Source organism: Lonchura striata, chromosome 13 (assembly GCF_050655825.1).
Source record: "Lonchura striata isolate lonStrDom1 chromosome 13, ASM5065582v1, whole genome shotgun sequence".
Lineage (NCBI taxonomy): Eukaryota > Metazoa > Chordata > Aves > Passeriformes > Estrildidae > Lonchura > Lonchura striata.
The window spans coordinates 2330914-2356570 of NC_140715.1; the positions used below are offsets into that span (position 1 = coordinate 2330914).

Here is a 25657-nt window from a genome sequence, read left to right on the forward strand (position 1 = left end):
AGAGTTGGGCTTCTGTGGGCAGAGGCTCTCATATGATGGTGTCTGCAGCAGATCTCTCACTTCTGGGCCTTCTGCCTTCAGTTAGAAACTGCCAACATTTATTCCCAGTGTGCAGAGTTAGTAAGAAGCAATTATCTTCTTAAAGAAGGTGGCATCTGTGGCCTCCCAGACATATGAGGGGAAAGGGTGTTAGTATGTTGTTGAAAATACCCTGACAGGAGTCAACCCTCAGCCATTCAGCCTTCCACTCCAGCTTACTACTCATGGGAAAAAAAGTCTAAATTCAAATACTTTTCCTGGTTTGCCTCACAGTGAAACTGGGTTTATAACCTCTCACATGAAAGTACGCATAAGAAGTCTACAATCTGCACTGGAATCTGGGCAGGTTTAGGGTAGGTAGAGGTTCTAGAGGATTTCTAGACAAGCAAAACTGTGTTGCCTGAATCACTGGGATTATTTTATCTTTAAGATTCCTTGTCTTTCTCTCTGTCATGTCATACACAAATTAGTCCTTCAGAGAATAATTTGAAAACAATGACTGTGTGTACAAGAAGGTACAATGTGAAATGCATGGTACTTTTGTTTTCAGTTAATTAGAAACTTGAGATCTCTCATTACTAATAAAGTTTCAGGTTTCTGTTCTTTGAAGCAGACAAATTTCTAATCAGGCATAATTACTGAGAAGAGCTCCTTGACTGGATCCATTAAGTTACCCTCCTCTTTTATTTTTTTCCCCTTCTCATTTTCCTCACATCTTGGACTGAAAACAGTAAAATATATAGCAAACCTCCAATAATTACCTGAATAGCAGACATTTAATAGGTTTACAATGTGTCTAAGTGAAGGTTATTAAATCTGCTGTACTGAGCTTTTCAGCTACAGCTGGTTTATTCTCTGTCTACACAGAATTTTAAAAAATTATCTGCACAGAAGAAGCATTACTTTCCAAGTGCATGTTAATTAATTGTCCATTTGTATTGATGCTGGACATAATTTGTGAAAAATTCTTACAAAATGCCTGTCCTTGAATGGTTTTTTGGGTAGACCACAAAATGCAAATGCCTCCTTATTGTTCCAGATTGCCTTTCCCCATGTCACTTTAAAATTATTGCTTTCTCCTGAGCAGTGAGAAATTATGCATTTCAAGCATTTTCCATGGGGACCTTACTTAGTAATTCCCTGAGCAGCCTGACATTTTCTCTCCTCATTTCCAGAGCTGAGGTTTTTCTGGCACTTAAAATCTCCAGATGTCACTAGAGATTTTAAACTTGATGGCTCTGTGCTCTCCATGGCCAAGTCAGCCTGTTTCCACTCTGCTCTCAAGATCCACTCTGTTGACAAGGAAGGCATCTTTCCCAGTCAGCTCCCTTAGGACCTGTTCCATAAAGTTGTCTTCAAGGATTTTTAGCAATCTCCTGGCCCAGATTGTACCAATTCTGTGATGTTCTCAATTAATTTCTGGAAGGTAAGTCAGAATGGCTTTGTGGATGTTTGCTCGGGTAAAAGCAAAGGGTCTCAAGAGTTGTCTGTAAGGTTTAATGAGTCTTCTGTGACTTGATCAGTGTTGAGTCCAAGTATGATCATTGGTCATCAGAATTTCACATGGGCTTATGAAAAAATTACTCCTTGAAATGAAATGCTGCTGGGAGAACCTGCTGCTGGCCAGTGCTCTGTTTTTGTGTGTGCCTGGTGTCACCTGCAGGGGGAATGGAATTTCTTGTGATGGATACTGTAGATTTAGACAAAAAGTACCTGCTGTTAGGCTATACTCCTCTGTCTGTGGAAGTATTTGCATTTAGATAAATGCTTTAGATCCATCCTCTGTCTTGAGCTGCTTATTAAGGCTATTTTAAACTTTTTCTCTGTCTTTGAAATGCATTTTTCCTCAAGGTTGGTTCAGTCAATTGACACATTTCTTGAAACAAAGGTAGGCATCTCTAAGTAGGATTAGGCAATAAGACACTCGGTTTGACTGGCACATGTGGCATAGATAAACTGGCTTTTGTTGGATGAGTCCCTTGTTAGTCTTGATTTATCACTCAGTTTTCAGTTTTTCCTTCTTTCTTTTGTCTTGTTTTTTTCTCCCTTTGTGTATTCTTCTGCCTTGTGTTCTGAGGCTGACTAAAGGGTAAGACTACTCAACAATGAGCAAGGAATAGTGAATTTTCAAATCAGTGATTTTGAACAAAAGGAAAATAGACTTTAGTAAATAAGTAATTGAAAACAGTATTAAGCAGTATTGTAATTAGGAAAGAAAAAATGAAGGCAAAGGTGTTTGTGAACCTGAGCAATTTGAACTTAGGAGTTCAGAAAGAAGGCAGAGTACCAAACTAAGCTGCTTCAAAAACCAGGAAACCTAACCTCCGTCCCTAGCTTTCCTTCAGGGCTCTGGGACACATTGTTTCACTTTATTTCAGTTTTTTTTTACTAGAATTTTCTTTGTCAAATATTCCAAAACTGTAGGTGAAGGTTCTATAAATAGTAGTAGTAATTATCTCCTGTGTGGTATTTACCTAAGATGAATTTCTACCAAAACAATTTGCCCACTTGCTTTCTTTTGCTGCTATTTGCTTATTACAAAGGTTGTGTGACACTTTCTCCCCTTTCTGAATAATTTGCTAAATTTTATTGTGCTGTGAAATTTAAACCTAATTTAAGCAATGTACTGTACAAACCATGTAGTCCGGATTTGGAAAAAAATACCTGCAGACATACGATAGAAGTGCACTTCTCAGGATTTAGTTCCATTTCTTTATAGCTATGGAGACCTTTGCTTCTCAAAAAAATAATCCAGTACTGTAAGAAGCCCCAGTTGCAGTGCTAGTTCCTAAAACAGCTAGTGAATGTTTCCTGCTGATCACATAGATGTTAAAACAGGTTTTATGGCTTGATTTATAAGCAGAAACTGAAGCAAAATCAGCTTATGAGTTTTTCCCCTTATTTAATGCTAAGAAGGAAAGGAGGCATACAGATGAACTGATAACTTAGAAAAAAATTTGTGTGAAAGGGAATTTAGCACTCTCTCTGTGTAAGTAGTTTTCAGGCAGAACTGAAGAGCTGCTATTCTTAAACTCCTTGAACACATCAGGCTTAAATATTTGAGCTAAGACCCAGAAACAGGGAAATAAAATGTGTGACTGAAGGGTTCCTGTAACTGCCTTTTGCCTTTGTTGATTTTTGCTGTGTATTGAGCACATGCTCTGTTGGTAAAGCAGGGTCTTGGAGCAACTTTCCAAGATACCTCCAAATAGTGCATCCTGAATATTTTGATACACAAGCCTTACTCTGCAGAGATTTATGCTGCCAGGCCTTGCCTTGATCTGAGCCAGTTCATCACTAGTTCAATATTACATTCAGACTACTACTTAAAATTACCCATCTTCCGTGTAATGGCAACTGGCTCTGGGCAAGCCTGCTAGCAGCTGAGTCCCTCCAGTTTTCCTTGGCTGTGCAATGTGGGTCAGCTCTGGAGTGTGCTTGAGACTGCAGCAGTTGCAGTAGATGTGTCTTACTGGGTCTTGCCTCTCCCACCTTTTTCTGCAATTACAATTATATGGAAAGCAGAGGCTAGGAGAAGTTAATGAAATGGGAAAGTGCAACTTCTAATGAATTGTATCTAAGATAATTGGTTAATTACAGAAACTTGTTAATTCTTCATTACTGGAACTACCTTCCCCTGATGGCATTTTTGGTAACTGATCTCTTTATTAAAATGGAAATGTTGGTATGTGCCTTTCTTAAGTCACAGCAAACCCACAAGATAATGTGCCTAGGAGCTGATGTTTTACTGAGCACCGTTACATAAAGGGGACCCCGGCCTGGCATCTCTTTGTAGGGACGCTGCCTGCTCCAGGACGGTGTAGATGAATGGAGACGAGAGATCTCTGAAGGCTGCTCTTGGGGTATAGGGTTTATTGGGGATGGAGAAAGGTCTTGCTTGGAGCTGCCAGACGCAGCACGTGGCGAGGCTTGAGAGGGTGGAGGAGGGGAGAGACAAAAGGATGCTCTAGGAGAGGGGAAGCTCCAAGAGGAGGGGAAGTTCCAAGAGGCCGTGTGGCCCCTCGGAGACCCCTTATCAGGGGGCTTCAAGGTGGGCTGGAACAAGGCTTGGGCCAATGGGGTTACAGACACTTGGTGTTTTAGGGGAGGGTTACAGGTGTGGGGTGAACCATACATTTTGGGGGTGAGATGGAACAGTCCACTTGACCCCTGGACCCATCCGTAGGCAAGGGCATTGTCCGGCTAGCTGGGAGGACTGTTCTCATCCTGGCTGTATTATTTATGAATAATTATATTTATCTATCCTCTCCAACACCTCTCTGGAATGCAGTCCTCTGCAAATGTATTTATTTCCTATCTGTTGGTAGAGCAGACCAGAACTGTTTTTCAAAGAACTTGTTTTAAAATTATGCCAATGAGACCTGGGAAAGGGATCTAGTTTGATCCCAAATGACTTCCTGGAAGGCAAGTGTCCTTGTCAGCATGTGAGGAAATTTGCAGTGAGTTGCTGAGCTCTGAAAGGCTGAAATTCATATGAAGAGGTTGTTAATATTTTGTGACATATAGTTATTTCCTAGAGCTAAGGCTTACACTGATACCAATGCTTGTTTCATGACTTAAGTTCGCCCTGCTGTGTGTTTTACACTGAACTTTGTTCTGTGAGTGTTCCATGCTGTAACTTCCCAGTGTTGCACAGCACTGAGCACACTGGTGGGGAGAGCCCTCTGAGGCAGCACCGTTACCTGCCTGGGAGAGAGGAGCAAAGCCACAGCTCAGGACAGGTGGGCCTCTGAATACACCAGGCCATTTTGGTGTCTGTGACTTGATTGTGGTTTCATAACTTCTCCCCAACACAGCAATTAGATTTCTGAAGGCTTGGGCTCACATACATCTTTCCTCTCTTTTTGTGATACCCTGTAGCAAGTTAGAAACAAGAGAGGGCTGACACTAACCACCTATTTATTGACACCTAGTTATTACTTCACACAAGTAACAGCATTTGTGTGAGTCATCTAGCAGTAATTGTGGAGTACTGTAACAGTGGTGACATAGAAACACCTCAGCCAGGCAAGAACAACAGAAAAATGACAATTCCAGTGTCCAAGTGGTGTTGACTTAGATACACCCAAGAGAAAAGTAAACGTGATAGAAACAAATAAAGAAATAAAGGTGACCAACAAAGCCAAACTATTAGATGTTTTATGGATAGTCAGGCAGAATACAGGTGTGCAGAAAAAGACTTCCCATACCTCCCATCCAGGTCATATATTGCCAGCTTTGTGTGTCTGCAACCAGCTAGCCCCCAGCAAGTTGCAGTGTGCCTATGATGCCCCGGTGATTCGTTTGTGCGTGTCCGATACAGAGTGTGGTGCGTTGATCCTGCTTCACTGCTGCGTGGATATGCAGGTGAGACCCTGCATCCTTTCCCTCCAGCACACTAAGCAAGAGCTGGATTGGAGAAATTGGTCTCATGTTGGCTCCAGCTAAGCCTTTGCAATTCATCATGATCCAAGGTGCAGCTTTACTTTCAACTACAGCTGCAGTTTAAGATTTGTCAGCTTAGTTTTTGTTAGCATTAAACAAAAGCTTGTGCGCTCTGTGGCACAGTTAATTCCTCTCTTGCAGTACTTTGGAGTTATAGCAGAGACCAAAGCAAAGTCAGTTGAGTGCCTGTGCAGTTAACATCACTGTAAACAAGTAATAACCAGAACCCTCAGTTGACATTTAAAGTTTAAAGCTGTTGTATGGCATTTCCAAGTCTATGGGCTGTCTAATGCACCCTCCGAGCACAATTACTGTATAAACTGAGCAGAATGTATTGAATAAATATGCCAACTTCACCTTCTCCTTTTAGAGTTGTAACAGTGAAATTTTAGTATGGTTGAGATTATGTTAATTGAGAAGATGCTATTTCAGTCTCAACTGACACTCATGACATTCTTCTGTGATTTGGGATGATACATATGTATACATCTTCCACTAGAAAATAGTTTATACCCAGGTCTGAAGAAACCTAAGTATTAATGCTTACTGAAGGTTATATCCTAACAACAACAGGCTGCCTACTTGGTATCCAGGAGTAACACACAGGAATTAGATTTTTCTATGGCTTAGCACAGAAGACTGCAGCTTTGCAACCTGGGCAACAAACTGGAAAATTCCTTCCTGTTTAGATCAGTTATTTTAGCAGAATCCATGCCAGTTTGCCCATGTGTGAAATCAAGTGGTTTTCCACTTTCCTGTTTTGATAATATTGGAGCTAGCAACTGAAACAGGATTAATGCACTTTGTGGAACTGGATGATTTTCAGAGGCTTGCAAATAGTTTTCAGGCTCAAAAAGCTTCACATATTCACAAATATTTTTATGTATATTTTCCAAAGAAAACCCCTCCCATAATCATGATGTATGAGATTTTCATGATGCCTTAAGATTCAGATGCATTTTTCTTGTAATCTAAAAGCAATCCCTCTTGTAAGCAGCCCATACAGCTGAAATGGTCAAAGTAGGCAGAAAGACACTAATGCTGCCAGCTGAGCCTCTGTTCCAGTTAGTTTGTAGGCAATAGCCAGTCTGTAAAGGCCACCCCTGATAGTCAGGTGTTGCGAAAGCAGTGGGAATGGCGGGCAGCAAATATGGTGTTTTCCCAGCATAGTTCATCCAGCTTCCCTTAAGCAAATTGAACCTTTATATAGCAGCTCAAATGCTTGCATTTGCATCACCCAAGTGCTATTGTTCTCTCCAGGAATCCTAAAATGTCAGAATGATTTCATGATTTGCCACAAACTCTAAATAATTTTTGCCTGCCTTTGTTTCCCAAATGTTAGCCTGCATGCTTTTCTTCTGCAGGGAAGCATCCTTCAATTCTCAAGGCCCAATGAAAATGGGATCCTGCTCAGTAGTTTGTTACTGAGTAGAGAGTAGTTTGTATGTATGCCATCTTTTTTTCTCTCTAGAAATAGCAGAGGTATATCTAGAGAGCTATCTCTAGAATTCATATCAATACTTTAGTTCAAAATATACAAGGAAGGAAATTCTTCAAATGTATAGAAAGGTAATCCTAATAGAAACCCAAGTGTATTTTAGTGACTGTTTTCCTGATGACTAGCAAGAGTTAATAGCAATTAGCTACTTGCTGTGAATGTAAAATTCTTAAGGATAGAGAAACTTCAAACTAAGGATTCTTCAATGTACTGAAGAGTGTTTTGTGTTTTACGTTAACTAAACTGTTATCTCCAATACCTCTGGACATAATTTGGCATCATTGCTGGATTTTGGTTTTTTTCTTTGCCTGAAAACACTCTGAACAGAAAAAGTACTGACAAGTAAAATACCTTTTCATTTCATCTAAGTGTATTGCCCTCCAGGCCTAAGCAGGATGTGTCTGAGCAGCAGCAAAGCATGCACTGATGCATCCACTGATATGTAATTTAATGATGCCAATTAAGCTTTACACTTTTTTCATGAGACTGTAACTTGCAATTAATTAATAAGCTGCAGTTTCATTAAATTGCAGGGAGAGCAGGGAAAGTAGTGTCCTCTGTCATATTCTTTTCCATTAGTTAGAATGTGTGCCAATCAGCAAATTGACAGGAATATTTAAGTAGAGGCAAAGGCTTATTAAAATTTCCAATTAATAGTAGGGACCATCGTGAAAATATCTAGTTAATTGAGATTGACATATTTGACCAAGTTTTCCTTAAAAAATGCTATTAGGGTAGTTTGTTGCAGTGTCCTGGAGAACAATGATCTTCCTGTACTTAAACTGATTGAAATTTAGATTGACAGAGAACTCGTCCAGCATAATTCATAATGGAATTTGGTGTTTCATCTCTGTACTTTGCATGTTGTGTATTTGATTTTCATCAAGAAATATCATAGTACAGCTGATAATGCTCATCACATGGTCGTTTACATATGGACACCCAGGGGAAACTACTTGGCTCATGATGCCAGGGTCAGGTGTGTGCTGCTGTAGAGAAGCTGTTCCTGGAGAGCTCTGGGGTAGGAGTCTCTGAAATTGCTGGCATTCTGCAGACATTGGCAGAAACACTCCAGTCCTGTGCTTCTAAGATGTGTTGAATTCTGGAACCTGGTTTTATCCCATTCAGCACTGGAATTAGCCTAAGAGGTGTATATATCCTTCATAGGATGAGTGCCTCTGCAGTAATATCCAAAATTTTTCATGTAGATGAATGTTTCTCTCATCAAGCAGCTGGCTCTCAAATGTCTTACTTTTTTTTTGGAAAAATGTTAGACTTTGAGTTTAGCATGTTGAAGGCCTTTGAAGAAATCCACACACACACACCCAGCTATACTTGTGATACCATTTTAGCAATGGAACTGTAATTCAAGAAGGCTGTGGAATGCTGGGGGAGTATTCTGCCTGCTCAGGTATGCGTGATAACATGCTTAGTCATGGAATAGTTTTGGATACACACAAGACACATGAAGGAGGTTTATTATCTGAGGCTGCTGCTTAGCTTTAACATCCTAAGTATAATTTCTGTCATGTGCTCTTCATGTGCTTTGTTTCCGTGAAAGTCAGCCTACCTGTGTCATGTCAAGAAGCAGAATTTCACTACTGGTGCCACTAGAAGAGCAGTTAAACTGTAATTCATAAATCAGGGACAATCTGGTTAACTGTGAAAGCTGACCCCTCTCTACTGGAGTGCAGGTTATGTGGTGCTGCTGCCTTAACCTTATAGTGGGAGCACTGCTGGCAAAAGCAAAGCCAGCCCCCTTTCCCGACAGCCCTCTAAAAGTTTTCCTACTCTCTGTGTGCTTAGAATTACAGCATAAACTGGAATTTCAGCTTTTGCTGCCTATGTTTCACAAACTACTTTAGAAAGTTTGACTTCAGACATTGGCTTTATAAATTGGCCTTTTTGTTTGCTGATAGTTTTGTTGCTTGGTACAGATTTAAAAAAAATTTGGGATGGTGTAATTTGAAGCTATGATGTATCTAAAATAGTGTGGTACTACTTCATAATTCACTGTGATGTATCAAAAGTATGGTTAGTTTTATACAGTTTCATAATTCTTTCATTAAATTTCTTTCAGTAAGTGAAAAAAATATAGTCTTATTTAGAATATTGTATACATGTATTCATCGCTTGAGGTCACTTAAAAATAAGAAATCTAGAACAACATGAAAAATGGTGAGAAAACTGTTTAATGTAACTCACAAAGCAACAGTGGTCTTCAAGTGGAGTGTTTTTCAGTGCTTAGGCTGGCTGTTACTGAGAAAAATGTATGAGATAACCTTTAATGGACAGTATTTTTTATAATTCTTATGCAAAAATGAGGGCATAATTTAGTATGTCACTAGAGTGTGAGTTAAAAATGCACTAAGGAAAGTGCCTCTTAAAAATAAAGATAAATGGGTAAATAAGGGGGATAGCTTGATTGGAGAATACCATAGCTGTGATGAGTCCACTGCAGCCTGAGTTGATAGCAGAGGCTTTCAGCTTTATGCCTCTTAACTGCTTCCAGAGCCTGACAGTGATTGCCAGTGTAAGGGAGGGGTCATATCTTCTCTTGCTTCTGCAGAAATCCAGTCAGCAAAAAACTGCCACTGCAAAACACATCTGTCTCCAGGTTATTTTTGGGGTTTGGCAACTTCTTTTGGCTGATTGTTACTCCTAAGTGATGCATATTTGCTGGTGAGGTGTGCTCACCTCTGAGTACAGGTTCCAGGGGAAATGCTCAGCTGGGTGTGGGGCTCAGCACAGATTGGCTGCATGGAATCATACAATAGCATTTTCCCTTTTTGGAGAATGAGCATCCAGAATAATTGAAACATCAGGTTTTCTATTTTTGAGCAGTTTCATATTGTACATAGTTCCATCCCAGTCCCTCACAGATCTCTTCTTCCCATTGTACTCCCTTATGCATTGTTTCTTGTTTAAGCCTTGAAATATCTTCTTTTCTTGTTTCTGCATGCATTTTCACCTTCTCTGCCTTACTCCTCTTTTCCTCACAGCATGTATCCTCTTCAACTTTCATTGGCTGTTTAAAAGTAGGACAATGAGAAACATCCTGCAGCCTTTCCCTCTCTTGTCTCCTAGCACAGCTGAGGTCATTAAGTGATGGCTAGCAGTCTGTCCAGCCTCAGCAACAGCATGAAAGCACAGTAAGTTTGGTGCAGGAAAACTTCCTTGGGTCCATCCAGAGAGCAGGCACTGTATTTCTGCAAGTCTGAGCGTGATGTGTGATCTCAGAGAAGGCTGCTGGGTTTGCTGCTGTGGGGGTTGATTTACAAATAAAAATCTAGAGAAATACTTGAAAACTAGAAGGGAAAAGTTAAATAGAGCTTGTCAAGGATATGTAACAGTTGTGAGAGATTGTTATTACTTTTGCATTAATTATATATTGCCTCTATTGCAGTTTCAGACTGTACATGTAAACTGTGACTCAGGTTAGTCCTTCAATGTTTCCTGGTTTCTTTGTTAGTTGCTTGTCTTCTTGGGACCTGGGTGTGCATTGCTAACACTCACTCAGCTTTTGTCATCGTGAGCTCCAGGGTAAAGCCAAACCCTTGCTTCAAGGTGGAATGTGCTTGTCTGTGCTGCCAACTCTTCTGGAAAAGTCAGGAATGATGGATTAGGTTTCTGGAACCTTTCAGAGCTGTTCCTGTGTGTTGTGAAGTTGATGATGTGAATTATGCCAACAGGCTTACAGAAGGCTGGGAATCACTAGCTCAAGACAGTCTACTGAAAGGAGGGGTCTTCCTGCTTCTCCTCATGGGTCCTTGGACCCCACAACCACCTACCATTGTCAGCAAGCAGGGAGATTCTGATAGTACAAAGATAGCAGCACCTTCATATGCATTAGAAGAACTGAACTAAGGGGGGAATGTTGAAGGAATGGTTTTATTAAAGCAGAAAAATTGATATTATGTCAGGACAAGTGTTCATCTGCAAGTTATTTCCCTGAGCTCACACAGCAAGAAAATGGCAGCTGAAGAACTGAGTTCTTCATTCCCAGCTCCCTGGGTAGCACTAATAGAAAAGGATCCAAATTTCTGTGTTATCCAATCTAACAAAGGAGATATTTGGGATTCATCTATCCTTATACTGAATGTACATCTACTGACAAAAATAATAAGTAGTAATTAGCCAGGACTTAAAAAAAATTATTCTAGCTGGTGGATAACTGCTGGGAAATACCAGTGTGATATGAAATCCAATTATTTGCAGGCATAGTGGTCAGGCTGGAATTGTAGCAGTGCAAATGGGCAGGGTCCTGAGCTCATTGGCACCAAATGGCTGTGGAGATTTTTTGGACTTGATCTAAATCATCAGTTACTTAAACACCAAACTTCTAAATTTACTCACATTTTTGTTTTTTTTTTTTAAGTGTAGTCAATAATTATCAATAAGTGGTTTTCTCATCACACAATTTGCAGATGACACAAATTCTCTAGGGCTAGTGAGATTCAGAAAAATCTGAGAAATATGGATGGGGCTTAATCACCTGGTGTGAACAAGACCGATAAATGATTAGTGACCAAGGCAAGCTGATAAAAATCCTTCAATTTAAGTAGTAAATATCATTACTTGAGACTAGGTAAGTTAAAGTCAGTCACAAGAAAGGCCTAGTTTTCATTTTGGTTTGAATAATGTTAAATCAAAACAGCAACAAAACCAGGTAGCTTTATGTACACACAAAAGAACTCATTAGATAAATATGTATGGAATAGTAAATTCATACTCTTGATGCAGCCATGCTATGAATCATTATGCCACTTCTAAACCAAAACACAAGTGGACAGGCTTCAGAAATCTGCAGTGGAAATAGATGTATGGACAGCAGCCATGTGAGAAGATTGTTCAGGACTGCTGAGTGTCAGAAGAGAGGTAAACAGAGCTGTTCTAGGGATGTGTGAAATAATGTACTCTACAAGAAGAATCATTCAGATGTTCCTATTTACTCTTTATCATAACACAACAGCAAAGGAATAGTTTATCAAAATGACAAAAATCTAATATTTAGAGTTTTAAACTAGGCAAATCACAGAATACCACTGAGTTTTCTTAAAGGTATGCATATTGAGAACATGTCATCCTGCATTTGTATTATGGAAAATGAGGAGACAGAGCCTCCTCTTTCAAAAGCTTTCCAAATAGCTTGATCTTTGGAGAAGCTTCTGCTGAGAGGAATATTATTCTCCATTTTGCTGTAAATTTTTCACCTGTTTGATGGATTATTTCTCCCCAAACACTTTTAAAAGCTGATTATAGATTATACAAATAATTTACATGATTCATTGTAGCAATTCGTTTATTACCAGAAAAGACTTTTCATTACATGTTATTTTGATTGATCTTTATGAAGTTCCCACTTACATTCTCAGAGTGCACATGTTGTGCATTGGTAATTGAGGCATTCAACTCCTTTTGCTGCATATGAGAAATGTGTAGAGCAGGAACATCTATTATCAGAAGATCTGGTATTTTAACGTTAGGCATTTTACATCCTCATTTAAGATTTGGTAAAAACAAAACTGCTTCATTGGTTAGCTTAACCTTGTCTGTATATAATGAGAAAAATGTTCTTCCAGCTGCTTTTCTGCAAATCTGTTGATCAGTGTCTACAGTAGAAAACCAGGCAGTTTAGTTTGAGCAGTTTATTCCATGCGTGATTCTAGGTAAAATCATAGTCCCTCATGCTGCCTACCCTCTCTAAGGATGACAGCGTGTACCTTGCAGCAGATTAGAAATGTTTGGGAGGCATCAATCCAAAACCTGAATATACAGCATGATTTTTAGATTGCAGAGCAAAGTTCTGTAGAAATTTAAAAAAAAAAGTAAATACAATGTTTATTTGGCATTGGTCTGAGTTTTTCCTCATTGCTTCAGAAGTGACTCAAATAAAATACCTAAAAATATCTTGATTAATATTTCTGCATCTTTTTAAGAGTTGATGATCCTCTATTTCTCTTCAGATTTCTACTGGAAAACTAAGTTGGATAGCCTTCCTTTGGTTTAAATCACAGAACCAATCTCTCTCATTAGCTCAATACTACAGTAGAGTGTGACTGTAGGGAATGGGCCCAGTGTTGAGGAAAGCTCTATCCCTTGCTGAAATTAGTTCTTATTATGGGGAAAACATGAGTATTTGGGTCCACAGAATTTGCCTCCCATGACGCATCTGTAGTCAGCTCTTCAGTCAATCACTTGTGATTATTTGAATGCTTAAGGAGCACCAGAAAGCTGATTTGGGTTAATCATAAACCAGAACAGTAGGTCAGTATGTGGCTTCCAAGCTGGATGGTTGGATGGATGGGGGGACTTGGTGCTCTGCATGTCAGGCAACTTCACAGCATTTTCCATTAAAAGTTAGCACAGCATGACCATGACATGTGCTCAACATGTTCTTGGGGCACAAACAAGCAGGTGAACAATGAACCAGGTGACAATTTTGAGAAGTTTTGGGAAGTAGGAGAGAAAAAGCATCATCCAGGAGGAACTGCAAGCATCAGGTAACCCAAAGTAACCTGAAGGTCCTGAATGGGAAAATTCTCATTCAGAATTCCCTCCAAGCTTGCTTGAAATCTGACTCAACCTCAGAAAAATCATGATTTGGCCTTGACAGCATTGGATATATTGTTAAATGAATTCTGAGCTTCTGGCATGCATTAATTCTTCAAGCAATGAGCACTCAAGGGAACAAAAGTGCATGTTCTTTTGGAGCTGCTGGTATCAGGAATGCCTAAAGCATCAAACACGTTTGACTTGTCATAAATTGCAGTAACACTAACAGTGAAACTCACACTTTGCTGTGTCCTTCCCCCCTTCTCTTGCTAAGGTGCTGCTGGAGGGCTTTAGGAGCTATGGAGTTAAGATGTTAGGGTCAGAGAGCCATAGAATTGCAAGACATACCTTTAGGGAGCCAGATGCTTTGAGTTTCATTACTCATTATAGCATAATTTTTTGAGTTTCCCTTTTTTTTTTAGTGGTAGTCAGATGTAGCATGTTTGTGCATTGTTGGGAAGAAACTTTGTGACTAAAAGTATCTGTAAGCAAACAAAGTGTCTGGGAAGAAGTGTGTGAAGTGGGCTGTGATTCTGTGTGCTCTTTAGGATCTGTCAGCTTAAGGAGTCTAAGAAAACAGTGCAAAGCCCACCAGACAGCCAGTAAATCTGACAAACATCCCTTCCAAAGCCAGGAAAGAATCTGGCCATTATTCCTGTCCAAACCTCCTGTGACTGGGGGGGGGGGGGGCATGAATTTTTGTTTGAGGGTTTTGTGTAGTAGTTGTAGTTTAGCTTTTTAATTGGAACAGGAAATTATAAACCAAGGAATTATCTAAATGTTTTGAGGTCTGTTTATCATGTTACTCATTCAAATTATTCTCTCTTTATCTGGGAGAGATTTGACAGTACAGTGATTTCAGATCCTTGATAGTTTTAAAGCTGGATGTGTTAATCTGGGAGATATGAAACATGATGTGGTATTATAGCCAGTTGTACAGCCAGGGGAATGAAAAACTAATGTGGTAGATGCTACAGAGCACTAAAAAGTCCTTTGGTCTAAAGTGTTCTTCAGGAGAAGTGGCTTTGATATGATGCTACTGAACTCTGGGAAGGTGGATGCCCATGGCAGAGAACCCTCATAACACATTTGCTAGTGTGTTCTCCTCCTCAGCCACTTCTATATAGAAACAAAACTCAAATTCAATTAAGCTGCTCATTGCTTGTTGACTTGATCACTCAAGTGTGTGAGTGTTCTGCACCTCCAATCTGGCCTCAGCATGAGCATCTCTTAGCAATTCAAGTGCACTATTTAGTTACTATGATACACAAAATCCTGTTGAGATTCTGCACCTGATGTTGGTGTTCACCAGCAGTTTGAAACAGAGTCAACACCACGAGAGGCTGTGGACCAGTGTGGTGGGTGAAAGGCAGCCTGTCCTGCTCACTGCTCACTGCAGGAAAAGGGAGCTACTGATTGCTTGGACTGGGCTGTAGTGTGGGGATGCAGCAGCCTCTGACTCCAGTAAAATAAAAGGCATTGGTGGGCTCAGTTCTTCTGAACATCCTGCATGGAACTACCAGCATCTAATAGCATGCTTGAAAAACCCAGATTTTACTGGTGTTGCAATATTACATCTGCTTCCATCCTGATAAAACTCTCACTCTGCCAAGTGTTTTCTCATCTGTGGTGATAATGGAGAAATACATGATCGGCTTGTGAGCAGCCCACAGTGCCAGCAGCCTGGTGAAACACTGAGATGAAATGGTGGAAATTACTGCCTCAGCTGCCTGCAAGGGGGCTTGTTCAGCCAGCCTGGCCCACCCTGGTGTGGCTGCACTGGAGATGCTGGGGTGCACTTCTGGCTGTCCAGCTGTGTACCCCAGGGGAGCTGCTAACAGACAGAATTACTCTGCAGCTCCTGGGCTGGGTGTGGGTGCACACATGGATGTCAGAAGTGTGATTTTGTTTATCCCAGCATGTTGTGGGCAAGGGGAGGCATTCAGAAAAGGAAATCCCTTTCCTCCCCTACAGTGTCCCTTATTCTCTTATGTAGTACAGAAGAGGCATTGATAAAAAGCATCTGCATTGGCAGAATTACTGAGAAAATTTCTAATGCAACTGGTATCACAGGTATTTAAAATAAAATAAAAAAGATGTGAGATGTTGCTGAGTTTAGCAGCATGGTGCTCAGTTGTTCTGGAGCAGAGCAAACTCCTGAAAGAATTATCCTGAACTGAAAGAAAATAAAACCTTTAGGTTATGGTTTAATGCAGAAGTTGATTGCATGTTAAAAAAAAAAAAAAAAAAAAAAAGGCAAGTGAGAGGGGAAGGGGAGAGGGTGTGAAATAAAGAGTGGGAGGGGTAGAAGGGAATTACTGTGCACTTAGCTGAGCAGGCTGAGCAGCAGGAAGGAAAGCTTGAAACAGGATTTCTCAGCTTCTGATGCCTGGCAGTTGTTTGCAGGCACACCAGTGGTGTCCGTGTAGTGCCTTGCAGGATGTGGACTAAAGGCGAGTCAGAGGGACTCCAGACTTTAGGGATCGTGGTGGTGGTGTGCTCCTCTCTGAAACTTTTGCACTACCTCGGGCTAATTGACTTGTTAGATGGTAAGAGAACTCCAGTTTTGCAGCTCCTGTTTGCTTGTGTTTAAATGCATGTGAGTGTAGCCAGTGTAGGCAGCAGATGGCTGTGGGAGGAAAGTGGTGTCTGTCAGTGCACAGATTCTCAGTGTGGGCTTCATCTTTATTAAGAATCATACAGGCTGCAAAGAGGCAATTCTGATTTATTGAGGACTTCTGTTTGCTTTTGATATATTACCTTAGCCAAAGAGAATCTGAAGCTGTGATGGTTTTTGCCTTGTGTATTATTAAGTTTTCCTAAGTTTATTCTTTTCTAACTGTTAATTCTTGCTCTCTATTGAAAATAAATTAGTACCAAACTTGAAAAAGGAAAGGCTCTCTTGGGATAATGGAACCAGAACTGATAATTAGGTGTATGATTTCATAGGGCTACAAGAGTTTTGTTGTGATATTTGCAGATTAAAGGCATGATGGATTGAATGTGAACAAAACAAAATTTTTCTGTAATTGCCATTCAAGACACTTCAGCGAAATAACATAAGAATAAATATTTCTGTTTTTACCAGCTGGAAGATTTGGTCTGTCTTTGACTTGTAGTGAATCAATGTAACTCGAATGTAGTGAATTTTTTTTGTATTAAAGGTTTTCCTGGATGTAAAGCATATGGGTTTTAACAACTAAGTGTGCTTTAGGATTCATCTTTTCATAAAGGGATGTGGGTATCACTGAATTTTTAAAGAAAATACCTTCCTGATTATGCAAGTGAGGTGTTTTTTAAAGCAAAGGGACCCCCAAGTACCTGACTATATTCTTGCTTCCATCATCCACTATGTCAGGTTTAGCTACCAAAGGAAATAATAAGGATAAAATACTAGCATAAACACCTATGTTTCTTTAATCAGATTTCTTCAAGATATGGGTTAGTACTGGCTGGCAAAAGTTTTTTAAAAAGTAAATAAAATTTTTATATTGAATCTGTTTTACTGGATCAAGCAAAGCAAATGGAATTTTAACCCTGCTACAGTAAAATCAACACTGTCACATAATCCTAGAAATCCTCCTGCAGCATTAGGAAAAATTACTGAAAAGTGTTTAATTAAGAATTATTTATATTAGGAGCTGTAAATCAGCATGTTTTTGTTATTACATGACTGATTTCCTTATTTCAAAATTAATATTGTGGGAGCTTTTAGTTTGCTCTTAGAATGTCACTGGATTGCAATGACATAATTACAAATAAATTAAGCTCTCCAACGATGACAACTAATTTCAAATAATGGCAGCAGAAATGCTCACATTAAAAATAGGTGCCAAGTCAAATGTTGAGGTCCTTGCATTGGTATTGCATTTGTTTTTCATTAACTGCAAGAATGTTTTTTATACGTCCTTTGCAGACCTAATTACTATAATTCCAGTGTGTGTTCCAGTGTCAATTCCTGAAGCAATTACTTTTCCTAGAAGAGTGTCCCCAGAGTTTCTCCAGCAAAGTCAAGTATATGACAGGGGAGAAAAATGTCTGTGTGAAGGTGAAAGGAGTAAAAGTGAGCAAATAGCCCAAGTTGTATTCATGGAACAGCTCTGGCTGTGCTTGTTCGTGGTCAGCAGTCAGTGACTGCTCCATCTGTGCAGGTGCAGGATGGGGGTGACATCTACCTCTGTAAGGGACCACAGTGACTGGTACACAGAGCTCTGATTGCATGGGCTGCCTGACAACATGTAGGAACACAGTATTAAAACCTGATCAGATTTGGATTGTTTTTATTGGAAATCTATATTTCTGGCTTCAAAATAGTTCACTTGGAAACCATGATATATTTATTTGGTACTTATTAGATGAGCTTCTGTTTTTCCCTTTTGACTCTGTTCCTGTACTAAGAATTATTTATATGTGAAATTAGAACATTAATATAATGTGACTGGTTGTTAATATCATGCAATACAGATTTCAATAAGTCAGAGATCTTTAAAGGTGACATTAAGTTGTTTTCTTTGATGTGCTGGTGGAAGCAATGGAAAAGGCAAAGTGGATGCTTACATTGCAATGCAAGTATTTCTCACAACTGTATACTCACTAGAAATGATCACTATTTTACTTGTTAAAAATAAATAGTTTATTAAACACCTAGAAATTCCAGCTGTGTTCTCATAGCTGTGCATAATAATACTAAAATAAGATACTGCAATTTGCTATGTATATTTCTTCTAAAACTGTTCTCTTCTGAAGATGGAGCAGGCTTACTTAAACCATGTTCCTTTGTTCTGTTTAAATAAAAAATACTAATAATGAAAAATCTGAAATACAGAGAAAAAAACTGGCTGGCAAAGCCTGTTCCTGTGAGTACTTCTGGGGAAATCCTTGCTGTCTTTGAAGCCTCTTGAGCCAGTCATTTTTGTTCAGCTCCTGACTCAGGATCATGTGCAGATCTCCAGCTGTACCTGTGTGCTTTGCTCTGTTGTCAAACTTGTAGCCCTTTGCATCTGTCTTTATTGAAGTCCATCGCAGGAATCTTCAGGAATCCTTTTCTCAATCCTTCCCACCTGTCAAGTCAGTTTCCATCTAACTCAAGGCCCTTTCATAGACTGTTCTTTTCACCAGCTTCCAGGAATGAATGATATGTGAGACAGGGCCAAAAAGGATTACTGGGATGGAGATGTAATGCATTCTCTGTTTCTCTCCTCTGCACAAGGATGTTCTCCAGCAAATGTTCTCCAGCAGTTCTGGCCATTCAGTGACCATGTGTCATTTGCTGTTTCAGTACTTCCCAAGAACAGAAGTAAAAGGTGAAAAAAATTACATAGTCCTGTATCCCTCCATCTCTTTTAGCTGTTTCTCCCTTACAGGAGAAAATAGAAGGGCCTGTCTTTGATCTCCCAGTTCCCTAAAGGTAAAGAAAACACAGTGATCACCAGTCCTGGGAAGCTAGGAACAAAAACAGAATGAGATATCATGGGACACATTCCACATTCCACACAGTCTCATGTTTATAATTGTCTTACAGAGGTCCTGATTGAGGAACTGTTCCCTTCTTGCTCTTGGTGCAGTGTCAGCTCCCCACAAGCAGCACATGGCAGGGCAGGAACAGCTGCCTCAGACCCCTTGCTTTGGGTTGATTACAGTGAGATACTAATGCTCTGTAAGAAATTTGAAAGTAAGGGGACTGAATTTTTGGCAACGCCCTCTCCCGCACTTCCCCAGGTCTTGTTCTTTAATTGCTGGTATGGGAGTGATCATGACTAGAAGTATAGAAGTGCCCTCCTTGAAATTCTGGAGCAGATGGCCAGGAGAAGAAAGGGATGTGTTTTTAGTGGAATGGGCAGAGTGCTGAGGGGAAGATAAAAAGTGCACTAGTGTGTGAAGTAGAATTGCTTATTGTGCTTTATGCATCAGTGTTTGAAGGACTTGGGTGCTAAGCTAACTTAGATGTTTGCTAATGGCTTGAAAAGTGCAAACCTTTGTAATAGTGATGCAACAGCTAGATAACGATTAGGTATTTTATTAAGCACAACTTAAAATGGGCCTTCTTAAAAGAATATTGTGGATGTGCAAAAAGAATATACCAATATACCACAGCAAAATTTCTAACATACCCCACACCATATTCCATGACAGTTGTGCTTCTGTTAATTTTCCATGTATATAAAAATGCAACAGTACATGAGTTTTGTATCTGCATATGTTTCTTCCCTTCCATCTTGTCTCTATTCCTTCAGACTACCTGCCTGTATGAATCACTTTATCTGCTGTGAAGAAGGTTGTTAGAAGCACTTAATATTCTGTAGACTATTTTAAAATAAAATGAATTGAACTGATTAATAAAGGTTGATGGAAATCCTCAGTTTTATTTTTTACAAGAATTTCTGTTTGACTCAGTTTTTTTCAAGATAAAATGCACTGATGATAAGCTGATCTAGCATATTTCTGAAGAGTTTTTTACCCATTTTCTAGAGCTGCAAGAGAGACTGTGGACTGTGGACTGTAACTGCTGCCTAAAATCCACCTTGCACACTTGCAGGCTCCAGGTGGCCATGCATGTCAGAAGTGCAGCTCCCTGAGTCAGGATATGGTGCTGAGTGCTGCCCTCATCCATGGAGATCCACATCCTATCCAGCTGCAGCAGGGGTAGAGGCATCAGGCAGCCAGAGGGGAGAAAGGTTCAAGCTTTGGTACCTGCACTGCCTGCAAGGCAGGGGTTGGTTTTAAGGAAAAGCTAATATGGTTCAAGAAAAATGCATGCACAACATTTTCTAAAGTGAATGGCAGCATCACTGAAGCTGAGTTTTTCCTTGTAGAGCTTGTAGCTGTCAAAGTTATTCTTCATATACAACCCTAGGAGTATTGGCTGTGGAGGGTAGAGATTCCCCAATGCTCTTGAACCAGCTGTCAGGGTGCTTGGTAGATGTTACAGTGTCTGTGATCGATTGTTACAGACCAAACTCTCTGTATCTGATGAGTCTGGCTTTCTGTTCTCCAACTGTTTATTCTCTCTTCCCTTGCAAGACTTTCCTCTGATGTACTTTGGAAAGGAGGAGCTGTTGGATGATGAGGGATTCAGGCAGAATTGTACATCAGTCCCATGCAGGTTACTTTGTTTAGCAGAGAGAGTGTTTCCAAAACAAGGCAACAAAAAACTGACCCAATCTCCTGAAGACTGAAACAGAATTCTGAAGTGTAATCTGAAGGGATTTAACTTTTACAGGAAGATTATTTATTTTTCTTCCCAATAGTGGGAAATACAGCCAATATCTAATAGAAAATATTGGATATTTTCTATTAGATATTAGTAAGACAGTAAGGATAATAACTAACTAAAGTAATTGGCATCCCTGCCTGCTCTGCTCAGCCAGGCAAGAGCAATGTCACCGTGTGCTGTCCCTGTGTGCTATCCCTGTGTGCAATCTGGAATACAAAAGTCCTGAAGGTCCCCCCAAGTTCCGTCTTTTGTCTCTTCTGTCCTGCTATTGCATTACAAGTGCATTTCTAGGTGTTTCTGGAATTAATTTCCTGAGTGAAGCTGTGCAGGCTGGCCTCAACATGTAACCACAAGGTTGGGTATACTTAAAGAGCTGACCCTTCCTGTGTGTGGTGGCCATCAAAAGTCTCTAAAATAGACTGATAATAATCTGATACTCAGGAAGAAATTATTATCAGACATAATTGCTGTTTGTCAAGAGATAAAATGTTGGCAAGTTAGAAAAGAAAATATTATTTCCATGTATACTCTTAAATGTAGCCATGAGAGGAAAACTTGTCTTTTCATATGACAATTCAGCAGAAAAAACAGAAAATATTTTGTGGTTTACCAAAAATATCTTTATTTTTCTTCTTGCTTCTCCCCCCTTTTTTTTTGCTATTTCTAAAGTGATACTATGAGGCTCCTTAAATGAGTTTTATTACAGTTAATTCTCCCTCTCCTCAGGCAAGCTGCAGCTTTATGTACCAGATTTTTATTATACCCAGAAGCTTTCTGCCTGCTAATAAATAATGGTGGTAAATTTTATATGAAATAAATGTGGTTTCTGATTGCAGCAGAAAGGAAGATAAGTGTGGAGTTTTTTCCCGCTTGACATACAGGTTTAAATGATAGAAGTTAAATAGTATGAAAATAGTATTCACTTTAAAGAAACATAGCCAGGTTAAAAAATAGTTTTTTGGCTTGTGCCATTAAAGATAACTTAGAGCATCATTACAAAAAAGGTGTTTGAAATCTTGCAGACAGATATGTTTAGTAATTTTTCATTTGGCCTGTGAGGAGCAGTCAGCTATGGTTTCTGTTCCCATTGCTGCAGTGAGCTCCTGTGAGTAGTGCCAGCCTCAATGTCCTGGGAGCACGTGAACAGCCCCACAGAAGCAGTTGTTCATGGTTTGGGCAGGAGATTCTCCTCTGCCTGCAGGAGGAGGGAGGGAAGCAAAGGAGGCACTGAGGTGGAAGGAATGAGAAGTGTGTGACCTGAAGCTGATTCTGTGAATTCTGGAAAATCCCTGTGTTTTGAAGACATGCCCTTCCACCAACCCCAGGGCAGTGTCAGAGGTGGCTTCATTCTGGCAAGATGTTAAAAATTGCTCATCTTTTACACTGATTTGCCAAAGTATAATGGACACACTTATTAGTAAGTCTTAAAACGAGAGCTGTGCTCCAGCTTCCCCCATTGATGCTGAACCCATTCTCACTGACATGAAGCATTACTCATCTAGATACAGACCTGCCTGTGCTTTTGTGGTTGTCTTGTTTTCAGAAACATTCAAGAACCACAGAAAGCTATTTGAAAGTGTCATATTTTGAAATCTGGAATAATTTCACTTGTCTTGATAAATTTATGGTTGTAGGGGGAGACATTTCTTTTGATTGAAGAGGATCCTCATAAATTTCAGGATAAGGCTGCTTTTCTTGAAGGAATAGTTAGACATGCTTATAATTGGAACGGGATAGCTATATAAATAGTTGACGTAAATGGAATATAACTAACATTACTTTAAGCCCTCTTCTGCAATTCTTTAACCCACACATGGGAACCTTGAATTGAGGATGCGTATCTAAATGTATCTTAATGAAGCCCTAATTAATCTTAATGTATCTTAATTAAGTCCTAAGTTAATTCTTTCTCTCTTAAAAGGACATTTCACACAGTTGAAAGAGTAAAACATTTAATTTGTCCATTTCATGTGCACCACCATTCCTGACAGCAGTGCTGTGGCAGTCCCTGGCTCCCTGCAGCAGCCTTGTGCCTGTGGGTGGCTGTGGCAGTGTCAGTGGTGGGGTCTGTCACTGCACCTGGTACGGGGGGCTGCTGTGGCTGAGTGCACCTGAGAGTGCTGGGATTTGTTATAGATGAGTAATGCAATGGTTGGCTCTTGCAATTAAGGGATTAATATTATGTGTATGCTAAGAAGTTGTATTGCTGGATAGTTATTTAATTCTGATTTGTTGTTTGGATGTCCTCTGTTCTCTCCACAGTCCCCTTTCCCCCTGTATGGTTGCCAAGGGATGGCCTTGGTAGTCAGAACATGTGGAGGGAGGGTGTGTACCTGTGCCCCTTGCATGAGGCATTTTTGGGGAGGGCAAACTTGTTGCTAGGAGGCATGCCATGGCAATGCCTGACCTCCAATGAAGTTGCAAGGAAGTAGTTTCCACCAATGGACAGCAGAGAAGAGTTGACTGGCAGACTCTGGGAGGGGTTAGGGTTACCTGACACAACACCATAGGTATAAAACGCAGAGCAGGCATTTTGTGGGTGAGCACATGGTGGTTTAATTCCACGCTCCCAGTGCTGTAATTTTTCCTTATTCAGTCCTTTTTGTTGTATTTTGTTAGTCTAATAAACCTTTGAAGTTTTAAAAGTGAACATCATTTCTCGCAGGTTTTGACATAAAAAGTCCTGTAGTGAAGGTGAAGCTGCCAGACCTGTCCCTAGGGCTGGAGGGGCAGCAGTGCCCTGTGCCCACACCTCAGGGCTGCTCCTGCTGCCCCAGGGCAGGAGTGAGAGCTCCCAGGTGCCAGGGCAGGACTGGCAGCTCACAGAGACTGCCTTTATGTGTCTTTGCATGTACAGTGCTCTAGCTCTCCATTGTCCTCTATTATTCTGGGATTAGGCCAAAACTTAATTAAATTTCATGTAGATGATTAAAAGGAGTATTGTAGATGAATAAAAGGAGTATTGCAAGATGAAATCTGAAGCAATATGAAAAGGAAATTTTTCTTCTTTATTCTTCACATGCACCATTTAAAATATTTCAAGCTAAGTATTTCTTCCTCCCTAAAATAAATAGGACTGTGCACCTGCAGGACAGTGTAGGCTTCCATAGGTTGATCCTAGACCAGCAGTTCCTACCACAGGTTGTGGGTCTTAGTTGCCTTAACTCTTTGGTGGTCCCCACCCAGATGTTGGAGCCCAAAGCAAAAGGGAAAGAGCCAAAGGGCTCCTCTGTGCAAGCTTCAGTTCTGAGATGAGCTTACCCATGTGTCACCCTGATTCTTAAGATTTTCTAAAGCCTTCTGAGTTTACATTCTGTTAGAAAACTTTCCCACACATTTTCTATAAATGAAGTGATATGCGGAATAAATAAATAGACTCTACAACTCAATGTAGTTACGAAGTGGGTATGTATGACAGCGCCCGGTACAAGTGAGATAGCTCTCCAAGATCTTGTGCCCCGAGCTGGAGTTTGTCTCACAATTTTATTCACAAAGGTGTTCCATATGCAATACATTACACAACTTTTCTATGCATATCCAACCCCTGGCCCCGCCTGTCTTCGCCTCTCATGCTAAATAGGTCCATGCCCTTCTGGGCATGTGTGGTTTTCTCTGGTGGTCTTTATGGGGATTTCTGGTGGTCTTTTGAGGCTGAAATCATAGCCTTCCTCTGCAATTGAACTTTTGAACTCTTCTCCTCTGTGCATGCGCTTTTGGCCTTCTGCTCTGTTATCTGGATAAGTCCATCATCCTTGACAGAGGGGCCTCCTTATCTGAGTTCTTTGCATTCCTGGTCTTCTCTGGTATTTATCTTTTTGCAAGAAGCTTTAAAGAATTTTTTTTTCCTATGTCTTTTGCGCCATGGCAGAGGTTTCTTAAAATTCAACACATGATTCTACAAACATGATACATTCATTTTGATACATTCATTTTTGATACATTCATTTTGTTAGCTCAAGTGATCTCTGGAAGATCTCTTATTTCATAAACAACATATTGTTTTGCATTCCTTCGTGGGGGTGGAGGAAATTTACTGGTGGTTTGTCCAATGTCTTTGGAGAGGTGGGCCATTCACTCTTCAATCCACTGTCACCTTTGGAAAAGTATAAAACTTGGAGTCAGAATAATAAACGCCCTTCTTTTTGCCTCGCCATTGCGGTGGCTCATGTTGTGCTTTTCGTGTCCTATAGCGACATCTGGTGACCGCCGGTGTGTATCGCAGCCTAGGCTGAGAGTCTCGCGGTGAGGTTTTTTTTTCTCTATCTCTCTGGTTAGCGTTTTGCCTGCTCTTGTTCTTGGTAATGGAGAGCTTTGAAAATATCAGGGAGGAGTCTGTGCCTTTGGACGTTTGAAGGGAGGTGCTGAGGCGGAAACGCGTTCCTTTTTATTGGGATGATTTTGAGAGGTTGCTTCTATGGGCAAGGAAACAGGGATTCTTTCCCAAGCTTGTAGAGTCGCTTACCTGGAAGAATTGGGGTCCCGTGGGGGATTGCCTCTTGGATGCCCTGCTTGATAATCGTTTTGAAAATGTTGGGCCGCTGATGATGCTGTGGAAGAGATTGGATGCTATTTGGCGGGGGTCTGACATTGGTAGTTCTCGGGATTCTCTGAGAAACCTCTCTATCTCGGATGAGTCCCTGTGGGCTGGCCCTGATTTCACTTGTGCCCGGGAGAGTGAGTCGGAAGATGGCTCCTCCTCTGGGGAGCTCCGGGCTCCCAGCCTGCTGGCTCCAAGCGTCCGGTCGGTGGAGCGGGTCCAACTGCCCCGCCCTGCCCCGCGCCGCCGGCATGGTGGGACGAAGGGGAAAGCAGTTCCTCTTTGTGCCTTCCCGGCGCTCAGGGGTGAACGGGGGCCTGTGAATCAGCCTCCGCTTCGGGCTGCATCTGGCTCGGTGAAGGTGAATTGC

The 25657-nt window shown here is 40.6% G+C and overlaps 1 protein-coding gene across 13 annotated transcripts in view; it reads left to right on the forward strand.

The window, feature by feature from the left end:
- The window catches only part of KCNIP1 (potassium voltage-gated channel interacting protein 1), a 283696-nt gene that overhangs the window by 192209 nt on the left and 65830 nt on the right, over positions 1-25657 (forward strand). The window contains exon 1 of one of the 13 annotated variants that reach the window (XM_085591071.1): positions 15804-16086. The exons of 9 other annotated variants lie outside the window; for them this stretch is intronic. In XM_085591071.1, coding sequence (XP_085447197.1) covers positions 15978-16086 — 109 coding nt within the window. In that variant the 5' untranslated portion in view covers positions 15804-15977. Of the gene's footprint in view, positions 1-15803; positions 16087-25657 lie in introns of those variants that run through there. 3 more of the 13 variants (XM_085591072.1, XM_085591066.1, XM_085591067.1) reach the window with 3 other exon arrangements.